This window comes from Syngnathus typhle, linkage group LG13 (assembly GCF_033458585.1).
Source record: "Syngnathus typhle isolate RoL2023-S1 ecotype Sweden linkage group LG13, RoL_Styp_1.0, whole genome shotgun sequence".
Lineage (NCBI taxonomy): Eukaryota > Metazoa > Chordata > Actinopteri > Syngnathiformes > Syngnathidae > Syngnathus > Syngnathus typhle.
The window spans coordinates 6757216-6769471 of NC_083750.1; the positions used below are offsets into that span (position 1 = coordinate 6757216).

General features: G+C 43.4%; 1 protein-coding gene across 1 annotated transcript; it reads left to right on the forward strand.

Annotated features, from left to right (window-relative positions):
• The first annotated feature begins 6703 nt into the window (after positions 1-6703).
• gata6 (GATA binding protein 6) lies at positions 6704-11998 on the forward strand. The gene is made up of 7 exons (XM_061294555.1): positions 6704-6831; positions 7335-8302; positions 9566-9738; positions 10651-10776; positions 10866-10953; positions 11312-11409; positions 11483-11998. The coding sequence occupies exons 2-7, from the start codon at positions 7402-7404 to the stop codon at positions 11630-11632; spliced, it is 1536 nt and encodes a 511-aa protein (XP_061150539.1). The 5' UTR covers positions 6704-6831; positions 7335-7401; the 3' UTR covers positions 11633-11998.
• Positions 11999-12256: the final 258 nt, after the last annotated feature.

Consider the following 12256-nt stretch of genomic DNA (forward strand, 5'->3'; position numbering starts at 1 on the left):
TATTTTTAATGGATTTCATTTAATCTATGTGATGTATATTATGTTTGGATTTAAATTATGATGTATATTTTTGGACCTGTCTTATATTTTCGAACCATGCATTTGTAATCAGCGGCCAAATTAGTCAATAATCGATAAAACATTTAGTTTTTAGTTAGTTAAGACATGATACCTAATGATATGCAGTATGTGAATTGCATAACAGTCAGGTTGGTCTTTTATTTCAGCCCAAATGTATTTTGAGTCTTCAGATAATCTTTGAAATTATTTAATAAAAAAAACAAAATCAATATACTCGTATGTTGTTCCCCCTTCCTGGATTGTTGTACCTGTTTGCACGTTCAGGTTTTGCTTGCACCCGAGCGAGCTATCAGTATAACTCTAATGTGTCAACAAATCGGCAGTGGATAGTCGCTTGTTTAATGTAAGCACCTTATCAATTTTTACAAGATGACTGGCCTGGAGTGTTTCCCTTCTGCAGCGGCCGGCCGGCTGGCCGGCTACCGCACATCGCATGGCATGGCATCCTACTCCAACAGGGGATTTATCAAGCTGGCATCCGCTTCAGCAGATAGCATAGTGACAACACTTATCTCCTCATATTCTCTTATCAAAAAACTATTCAAGTGGAGAAAGACATATTAGCACACTTTTTTTTTTTTTTTTTTTTGCCCTCCCTGCCCAAGTGCTCTCGTCCCTCAGTCTGCTCAGATTTATTTGCGCTGCGCACACACAAAGTCATGCGCATGTCTGGAAATGTCCTGGTGTCATTCATCAAGTGCCACTGGACTTTCATACTTCCTGCAAAACGCAAAAAAACAGGCAGAAAGCACAACTTCACCGACCAGGTCGTCATTAAGGTCGTTCTGACCTATTGGTGCTGGATGGGTTGCCTCCTACCCCCCTGCAGGTCTCGGGTGGAACTGCGCCAAACAAACCAATGCTCTATTGTTCACATGGAATTTTATTTCATAAAAAGTAGCACATATTTTTCCACATTCTGTTCTGCAGGCATGCCGACTGAGGTCGGGTCATGTGACCGCAGCGTGCCCGACAAGTTCTGTGAGTGTTTGCTGTGCGGGGAAAAAATGAGGGGTGGCTATAGGGGGCGGCGTGCAGGTGCTCGTAGGGGGGGGGGGCATGGCGTCTCGGGGCCACGTTAACCATTAACCATCATATAACGCTGTTACTCATTACCGCCTGCTGCTCTTGAGACTCCCTGTGACCTTAGTCCCAGGTAGGAATACCGCCAGGTGTGTGTGTCTTGCATGAGCCGAGTTGGAACGCAGCCTTCTATAAATCATAACTCCCTCCCTCCCTCCTCCTCTTCTCCCGTGCAGGCTTCAACATCCTTCGTGTTGACCTTCATCCTCCAGGCTGTAAAATGCTGAAGATGCTTGCCACACACGCACTTGTATTTGCTTACAGTCCAGCCAGGCTCAAAGGTGAGGAGACACATGCGCTGTTTGTTATTCACTGGAGGGTCAAAACTCTTTTAGTATCAAGTGGAACCCCAGAAGCAAAGTGTAGGATAGGCACTAGGCCCTTAATAAAAATACATATATAATTGACGCTCATGGTAAATGTATATATTTTTTTCACACCCAGACAATTCTGTAATAAATTCAAATAAACCCCCAATTTGCATTTTCCACAAAAATTGGGAATCGCCCTCAAGATAATCAACTTCTCGCCATGATTTGTCGTCACCGCCATTATCGCTTACGTGGATAGCAGCAGAAAAGCGAGGCTGCCATTCTACATTGACGCACACAAGGTTGTGCTCGAGCAGATCTGTAAACATGGAGCTCGCTTTATCAACCAAAACAAAAGGATGAGAATCAGCATGTTCAAGTTTTCAAGAGTAGGAGAAAACAATTAATTTGTAATATTATGGGGGGGTTGAGAAGAAAAGGGGCGTATATTTTTTATGAAATTGTAATACTGTAGTACAAGAACTGAGTTGAAATATGTAATAAAAAAAAGTAATTACGAATAGATAAAGTACTGTATTTCTGAATGCATAGCTTCGATTAGTGAAGTCCTAATTGCAAGGGAAAAGTTATTCATTATCCAGAATAAAGTCAAAATGTTCCAATTTTATTGGTATTATGACAAACAATATGACATCTTTCCCGTTTCCCGACCGCCTCGAACGCAGCATCCTGGTATTATTTCCACTTATGCAACTTTTTTGTTCGCGTCAAATAATCAGTGTGGACGTGACTTTGGCTTTCTGAAGGAAAGTGGACAAAAATGGCATCTTTTGTACTAGTGACCAAAAAAAAGGCTCTAAAAGTTTAATGTTGTGCTACGTGCCGCTGATGGTGCTGATATATCTGCTCCCATTTGTGTGTGTTACATAGCCACACAAAGTCAACACACACACACACACACACGACAGGCTGCTACTGGGACATTTTGGAGTCTGAGTCAGCATGGCGTCAAGTGAGCAGAGGTGCTTATTTTGAACTCTAACAAGGGCCACGCAAAGCATTGTGTGTAGTGTGTTGCCAGACCTTCATTCTCTCGTTCAGAGTGCAAATCTTATCACTCGCGTCTTATTTGTTCCCCCGCTAGCATTTGAACACCTGAAAGATTGACGTAAGGGCCTTCAAGGCTAACGTTAACCAAAGGCAACATTTTTTTAATATTTGGAAGGGGTGAAAGCATATTTTAGGTGGGAGGCAGTGCCTATGTAGGGCCCCCCACCATAGCTCCGCCAGTGATGTGAATACATTTTAATACAAAAAGAAAACATACTAAGATTGAAGTTGTAATATTTCCAGACAAATATTAAAATATCCGACGTATTATAAGCCCTTGTGTTGCATGCAGTCGTCAGTGTGTCTCTAATAAAGTGAGTTTTATTCTCATGTCGTATAACACTAGCCCAATTATTTCATGATTGCACATCCTCCTCTCATGCCGACCTTGGCAACTCACGCAAGGTCAACCAGCTGCACACACACACACACACACACACACTCACTGTCACCCCTGCCAAAGCGCATATAAGTGTTGTGCTATCAGTGATGTGTGTGTGTGTGTGTACGTGCGTGTGCATATGTGCGTTAGTGTAGTCCAAGGCTGTTTTTTGTCAGTGTGCCGCTCCACCATCTGCAGCCCACTGACGAGAAAGTCACACAGCGTCGGTGGCGGCGACCTTCTATTTTCAGACAAAACACATCACACTCACCGTGCAGGATGGAGACTCCGGGATGGAAAAAAGAACTTTCACACACATACTTGTGAGTGTAAGCTTGTGTCAGGCTTTTTTCTACACTTTAAAGCGAACCACTTGATAATTGTGATATTATTACTGTCATTTTTTCTTGTATTTCTGCTGTGCTGTTTGTGGCGGAGGTGATGTGTTGAATTGTCCGTGTCCATCTTATCTTCTTCTAATGGCTTTTTTTGAAGCCTCAGCTTCAAATGGGTGATGGATGGACCCTCTTATCTGGCTGCCGCTTCTTCCCAGGCGGTGTGTTTTTTGTTTTTTTTTAGCCCAAATGTGTGTGAGCCTACTTATTGGAAGTATTTCAGTGGTACAATTTAGGAAGTCATTGATTACTTCCAGGGGTCTTTCGGTGGCGTCAGACAAACACTTGGTCCTGCTATGCAACCGTACGCAACATTCAATCTTTGTGCGATGCTGATACGACGATAATGCCAACTCATCATTAAAAGAACATTAGAGGTTAGCGTTAAGCGAAAGGGTCAAAACGGGCCGGTGTCAGGCTGATATGACATCATGGCAACGTGCGATAAACAACAGAAGTGTATTAACGGCGGGAAGGTGAGCCGACGCCAATGAGTGAGGCTGCCAACGACATGCCAAAGGTTGCGTTTACACCTGTTCTTTAATCATCTACCAGAGTGGGAACGCCGGCCGAAGGCCTCCCACAATCCTCTGCTGCGTGAAGGCCGAGAGGGCTCGGTGCCGCACCTACGTGAACATGTCGGCTTTTAAATGCTGCTGCTCATGCTGCTCCCATAAAAAAAAAGAACAAAAAATTCCCTCGGCCACGAAGAGGGGGGTGGTATAGAGGGGACACAAACAGGAAATGGAAGACGCAGGTGAACAATTGTAACTGTCAACTGTTACGTTTGAGTTCAAATGTATCGTAGTTTTCCAAATATAAAGCACAATTTAAAATAAAATAAAAATGTATTTATCATACCCAAAATTGGTTAAAAAATGAGAAAAATAAAACTATAAATATTGAGAGTAACAATGATAATGGGATATTTGTATATTATATATATATATTATATATATAATCATATTCTATTTCATATTTTAACATTTTTATATCGTATATGTATATATATATATATATATATATTGATACCTTTCTACAATTTAAGGATAAATGTTATTTGTTTTCAATAAATACTTTCAAGAGAGTATTCAAAATTTTACAGCTAACCAAACATTGCTCTAGTTTCATCATAACATTTTTGGTAATTACAACATTATGCATTGAACTAATAAATGCAAGGCAGAAACTGTGACTGTAAACACAATTATGAACATTTAATGTACAGGATTATTGTCTCATGCCCCCACCCCCCAAAAAAAATAAAATAAAAATAGGACACAAAATACAGCTCCACTCGTCAGGAAGACTAGTAAATGTGTGCGAGCTCGAAGCTCGTTAATCCTCATAATGTGGAGATTGGGAATAGACAATCTCACATTGAAGAGGAGACAAAACACCCGCCATCATTCATAACAATAAGATAACGGTCCGATAATCAGAACATAACAATCGTCATCATAATCATCCGGAATCTTATACGCACAGAGGAGATAATGATGATCGTGTCAGTGCACTTGAAGTGCATGGTTGCTGGGGGGGAAAAGAAGATACATTTAAAAAGAGAAATACTCTATAAATAAATAAATACACAAATCTGATGAACCAACAACACATCTTTAAGTCAGAGCTACGGACAGACATGTATGGAAAGGTTGAGCCAATAACAATTATTTCAAATTCATCATTTATTTGTCATTTGAAATGATTCATTTTGAAACATTTTGTCTTTCAAGTGTCTCCTTCAGACCGTGCAGGTGAGTACAAGTGTGTGTGCGCGGCGTGCGTGCGTGCGTGCGTGTGTGAGAGAGAATATGATCTGATTGATTTTGGTGACGTTGCGTGGAGTCAAGGGCGCCGTGTGGTCGCCCCACGTGTCACACGGCAGCTTGAAAAAAACACCAGCACCTCATTCATCAAGTGTGCTGCTGTTTCTAACACGCGCGCACGCACGCATAAAGCTCGGTTTCGTGTTGGGTCAGTGTGTGTGCGTGTGTGTGTGTGTGTGTGTGGGGGGGGGGGGGTTCTTGTAGATACCTAATATTACGGATGCCATCACGTGTGAAAAATGGTAATACAATTACAAGTGAAGAATCAACACACACACACACACTCATTCACTCACACTGCTTAATGAGTGTCTTGATTCAGTTTGACACTTTTGTGCGTGTGTATCGTTTGATCATCTCAATGTTGATTGGTACTTGCGCGCCTGTGTGAAGCAGCCCCTTGCTCCCTCGCTCGCTCCCTCGTTAAATAAACGAATTAAGATGGGGCACGGCAATGGGTTTATTGATCAGCCTGAATGCAATCAACAAAGAGCAGCACCTTCACCACCGGAAAAGTTCTCATTTCATAAGAAACGTTCAAATAAATGTGACCGATGTGGTTATTGATACCTTTTGTTGCATACAGTTGAGTGATAAGCATACAGAGGAAAAGCGTGACTTGTCTGCATATTCCACGAATGATTCGATTCCGTTTGTTTGCGAGCAATAAACGCATTGATTATAGGAACAGGCCTTTCTACTTCAAGAAATCGAGCCGTCGTGATTACGTCACAAATGCAGTATTTTCATGTGTCTTTTTTTTATTTGAAGTTCCGTTCGGATTATGTGCAAGATGTGAATTGAGAATAATTATAATAATAAAAAAAAAACATGCAGTATATTTGAACGTGGTGGAGCTTAGTTTTCGACCATTTTAAAATGTGCCTGTATATAACTGTGTTGGAGTCTATGTCAACAGCATATGTAAAATAAGCGTTAATAAAAATACACATTATAAAAGAAAACATCAGTATTACTATAAATCAAGCATAATATGATATAAAATGTTCTTAAAATGAATAAGAATTACAAAAAAAGAAAATACACATTTTCGAAAAGCACATTAGTGTTAAAATATTTAAATGAAATAAGAAATTAAAAATAGAATAACAGAAAACAATTAAAAGTCCGACATTTCTTCTTTTTTTATGACACCAAACAGCTTTGGGTGTTTTGAAGGCTTCATCAAAAGTCTCCATTATTAATATTTGTATTATTAGGACTAGTAGTATTAGTAGCGGTGGAGCAGTAGTAGCATTACAGCAGATATACGTATCTTTTATTCTGATGATAAAAACAAATCGTACAGAAATAACTTGATTTTTTATTTTTGTTAACGTGTGTGCATGTGTTTGTAACACAGTCCATCAATGTTCATGATTAACTTGAACCAAATTTCCATTTTCAGAGCAATAAAGTAAGTACAAAAGTGTGAATTCAGTGTCGGAAGCGTGATTGGATAACAACGAGGACGCAATCACGCCCCTTCCAGACCACGCCCAGTGTAGCGTCAGACCACGCCCTCTGCCGAACCAGGTCCTGGCTCGCTGCTGACCGTACGCTGCATTTGTGCTGCCCACTAACCAGGCAAGTAAGCAGCGCGACGCTCGTTCCTCACGGAGAAACTCTGCGCGTGAGTGTGCGTGTGCGCGTGACACCTATGGCACACCACTGAGCAGGTACGTGGACCCCCGCCGACCCTTAAAAAAGATCGTCCTTCTCTTATCTGCTCCTTATCAAACTTTTATCTCACTTTTTGGTGGGCGTTTGAGTGCGGATGATAGTGTATTTATTTCATGACGTGCACGTGCAGCTTGAGTCATCGTCTTGTTCTGCGTGAGATATAATGACAGCCGATTTACTGTCAAAGAGCGTTTCTACGTGAGATAGGAAAAAGGAATTAATGCGCGTTACCGTGCTGACGTAAAACGCAGGTCAACGTAGAAATGGAGAAATGTTGGTGCGGGTTTGGTTGAAGAATTTCTGTCTCTTTTGCTGCTTGTTTTGATTTTTTTTTTGCGGTGTTAACTTCTCAACTGATGCATTTCTATAATTTGGAAGAACATGTAGAGCGTGTGGATGAGCCGCATGTTGAACAGTTTGACGTGAAAAATGAACGCAAAGCGGCGTCTGCGTGCGCTCTCAAATTGATCGTCATCTGTGTCCCGCCGCACTTTTGCAGGGGCAACGACTCCCTGGCTACTTTTCCTCCTTTTGACCCCCCAAGGGTGTATGGGAAGTGCTCCTGGATGGACCTGGGCGAAACCGGCTGGTCCATGGTTAAGCGAGAAGCATCCAGCAGCCCGGGGTCACCGGCCGAACCGAGCTACCTGCAGCCCGGTGACAGCCGGCGGAGCGGCGGCGCCCACACCCCGGACGAGCTGCGGACTCCCCCGGGCGCGGGCGACCTGGACGCGCTGCAGGGCGCCAGAACACTCCACCCGTACGCCCACTTCGGACACCACCACCACCATCACGGCAACCCGCTGCAGAGCTCCGGCGGCGGCGAGGACGTTCCCCTCTTTACGGATCTAGATCAGGGCGGCAAGCTGGTTCTGTCCGGCGGGGCGCATAAGGCCGCCGCGGCGGGCCTGCTGGTGGATCCGTCGGACATGTATCAAAGCTTGGCCATCGCCGCGGCCCAAAGCCAGAGCGGATACGAGTCCTCATCTGGGGCTTACATGCACTCCAACCCCAACTCCCCCGTGTACGTGCCCAGCTCGCGGGTGAGCTCCATGATCCCAAGCCTGACATACCTGCAAGCCGGCGGCTCGGCGCAGCCGGGCCACGCGGTCTCCGGCCACTCTGTGTGGTCGCAGCCGGCACCGGAGAGCCCGTCCTACGGCGCAGGGAGCCCGCATGCGCACGCCTCGTCGGGCCGCTTCCACTACCCGCCCAGCCCGCCCATGAACAACGGCGGCGGCACGAGCAGGGACATCGGCTACGGGAACTCGCTGAACGTGGCCAACCGGGCCGAGCAGTACGGGCTCTCGCGGCCGCTCGGTGCGGCCTACCCAGCGGCTTACTCGCCCTACGTGGCCCCGCAGCTGTCTCAACTGCCGTCGCCGTGGACGAGCGGGCCCTTTGACAACGGCATGCTGCACACCTTGCAGAGCAGGGCCGCGCCCTTGATTCGGGGATCCAACGGAGGTAAGCATGCTTGGCAAGCATCGGGGAGGACGCGTCAAATACAACTTGCATTCAGAGACACTGGCCCGATTTAGAGGAACATCACAAAAATATTTATTCTCTTAAACCATGTATGTTATGGCTGGTTTACTTCCTTCAGTATAATTGTGATATTTCGTGTGCGTAAAAACGCAAGATACAGCATGACGAGCAAAAACATTCATCTGGTAGTTTTATGTTAAATTTGTCTTAAAAATGCGAAGTTAAACAGAAAACAACAAACAAACCAAAATCTAGAAAAATCTAGAAGGTGTCTCAGTTAAGGTTGGCATGAAAGTGTCCCTTCTAAGCCGAAATATTAAATATAAATGAGACACCTCTTTCCTTATACACTCTAAAAATCACAAGTACTCGTTGTTCACCATTAATCTAGCATATTGTGTTATACGTATAAAATGTACAGTTCAAGCAAAAAAAAAAAAAAAAAAAATTTACAAGCACTAATTTGTCATTTTGTGTGCGTAAAAATACATTTACTTATTTGAACCAACTGAACAAGATGACCCAAAAATGTCCATTTTATGAAATGATTTGTTGCCATATGATAGGACAGCTTTAACATTCATTTTGTGCTTAAAACACTTTTGTGATCAAACAATTCTAAAATATAATGAAAAATCTTGTCTGTTGATTTTTTTCTCTCTAAAATGTACAATGAAGTTCAACCAAATCATGACTTTGCTCGAAGGCTAAAATTAATTGTGCATTTTGATACAAATGTAGCCAATGTAGCTAAACTTTATTTATTAAGCGCTTTTCATCCAAAGATTGTAACACGGTGGTTTACAGATTTCGTGTGCGTAAAAACAAACATCCATTATTGTGCCCAAATACAAACAATCTTCGCCGAAATTGAAGACGTCACTGTTAATTCTTAACTAAAAACAACAACAACAAATATTTATGTACATATATTAAATATATATATCACACAGGATAAGATGCGACACTGTATGTTTGGTGCGTATACGGAATAAAATGCGTAAAACCAAACTTACCTGGCTGTGCCAATAATAAATCATTATTGTTTAAATGACAAACAAATACGAAGACATGACATTTTTGTTGAAAGAGAATTCAATTTTATAGCGTTACATGAGTATTTCAGCCATTTGGCGTGTCTAAAGGCTTTCATTTAACCAGAGCATGTTAATAACAACGGAAACGACAGCGCTTTTCGTGTGCGTATTGACGCACGTGTGTGTGTTTGTGTGTGGGCTGCAGTGTCGGATCTCCTGGACGACATGTCTGAGAGCAGGGAGTGCGTCAACTGCGGCTCCATCTCCACGCCGCTGTGGAGGCGCGACGGCACCGGACACTTCCTATGCAACGCCTGCGGCCTCTACAGCAAGATGAACGGCCTCAGCAGGCCGCTCATCAAGCCGCAGAAGCGCACGGTAAGCTCTCCGTCTATTGCTTGTAAACACGCGCACAAACCCCAAGCAGATATTTTTACCTTGCAGGGCGAGTCGAGTCGAGAGCTTTGATTGAGTAGAACTCCTGTTCCTAATATTTTGACCCTCTGCTTGAGACTGCAAACTGAAAGAATACATTGATAAATGTATACTTGACGGTTCTCATTCGTATACTGTACCTATTAATTATTAGTGAAACGTAATGGAGGCATTACGCGGGACTTTTACGCACCCAAAAAAAAGGACACATTTGTGATTAACGCCCTGTGCGCACGCACGCGTGTGTGTCATCGAATAACATTGGGAAAGTGTACCTAATAAAAAGGCCTTGCATCCTTGGAGATGAATGTGTAGCTCCTGTAGACAATATGTTTAAAGAAACACGCATTTTTTTTAAATCAAGTTTGTACTCTTAAAATAAGTCCAACTAAAATTATTTAAAAAAAAAAAAATATCTATTAATTCATTTGAGAATGTTTTTTTTTTTTTTTATTTCCAGTTTTTACATATTTGTTATTGTCAAGAAACCGGCGTGTGTGTGTGTGTGAGACTGATTTGAAATAAGTTCCCACGCACGCACACACACAGCAATGTAAAACCCTTTATCAATTTTAAGCAAAGAAAAAAATGACAGAAACTGAATTCAATAAGTGAAATCAAAACGACAAATTGAATTAGTCTAATTTTACGCAGCGAGAAAAATCACATTTTCATTCAATAAGAACATTCATTATTGCCAGGAAACGATTGTGTGTGTCAGACGCGTGATTAAATCAAGAGGGTGGGGGGGTCGTGCACTTTAGGAGCACGTGACAAGCAGGAGATCAATCAGTGTTGAAAAGCCCCCATGTGGATGAATTAATCAACCCCCCCTCCCCCCTCCCGTGGTTTCAGTCGACGTCCCGCAGGATCGGCCTGTCGTGCGCCAACTGTCAGACGAGCACCACGACGCTGTGGCGCAGGAACGCCGAAGGGGAGCCCGTGTGCAATGCCTGTGGTCTCTACACTAAATTACATGGGGTCAGTAGACTTCGCGACCCCTCCCCGCCCGTCATCATCATCATTTTTATTCTCCTCATTTTTCTTCAACTCTGCGGGTTTGTGTACAGGTACCTCGGCCACTGGCCATGAAGAAAGAAGGCATCCAGACTCGAAAAAGAAAACCCAAAACACTGAATAAAACCAAAGGGGGCTCAGGTGAGTTTGATACACTTTTTAATATCAGGTCCACCTTAACAAAATAACAAATCAATACACCTAACATAATAACACCCCGTTGCACTTAATAATATAAAAAGTTAATAGTGTGACCTTTCCCCATATTATAATTGTATTCTTTCACTGTTGCTGATCAAATAAAAAATTTTCACCTCAAATCATCTTACTTTATTGACAAAATATGATGACTAGGTTTGGCTCATCCTTGTAAAAGTGAGTGTTAAAAAAGGTCCAAATGTTTTTGTGTGCCTAATGAAGTGGCCAGGGACTTGACGGGATCAGCCATCAAGTAAAGAAACACACAAAAGTGATCTACATATTGTTCTCATGTTTGTAGGAAGTAGCAACTCTGTCGCCATGACGCCCACGTCCACATCTTCATCCAACTCTGAAGACTGCTCCAAAACCAGCTCTCCTTCCACGCAAGTGTCCGGGGTATGCCTTTCAACTATTTTGTTTCTGCTTGGAGTTGACTCCTCCTCATAAATCACATTCGGTGCTGTCGCAGGTCAGCTCGTCCGTGCTGCCCGTCTCGGGGGAGGGCTCCGTGCTCAAGTACCCCGGCCCGGAAGGTCTGTACGGTGCCGTGGGCCTGGCGCAGACCTCTGACGTGGGCTCGGTGAGGGGGGAGCCCTGGTGCCCCATGGCTCTGGCTTGAGAGTGGGCCGGCCGAGCCCCTCCTGTGGAAGTACTCGGGCGACGTTTGAGTCACCTGACAAAGACGGACCACTGGCAGAAGATTCCCTCCTGGCAACGGCTAGATTTGGGAGTCCGTAGCGACGGTTTTGGCACGCCGTCGGATGCTTTTACGGACCTACCTACGAGAAGAGCGTGACACCCCCTCAGTGTACGGAACGGATTTCCTCTTCCAGCATGGATACTCGAAGACCTGTTTTGTTTTTTTGTTTTTCACAACTGGAATCACCACGCCTCAAGAATCAAACAAAAAGAAAAGAATATTTATAAATCTCCCGTTGTTGAGAAGATGATTGTAATAAAGTTCTGGAAGTAGAATAGACGCTCAGACCTTTCCCATGTCTTCTTTGTCCACCTGAGAGCTGTCGTTGGTTCCGACAAGGTACGGCTGACAGAATAAGTCCAAGCGAGCCAACATTTGTCTTAAAAACTCTTTTCCCAAGAGTAAAATTAAGATATCAATGCAGTTTTAAAAGTCCCCAAGTATCACAGAGGCTTTCGTAGTCAGCATAAATCCATTTTATCTCTCCAAAAGGAGGCTAAAACAAGACGCAAGCCTAGGCTATTAAAAAGATTCATCATTAAA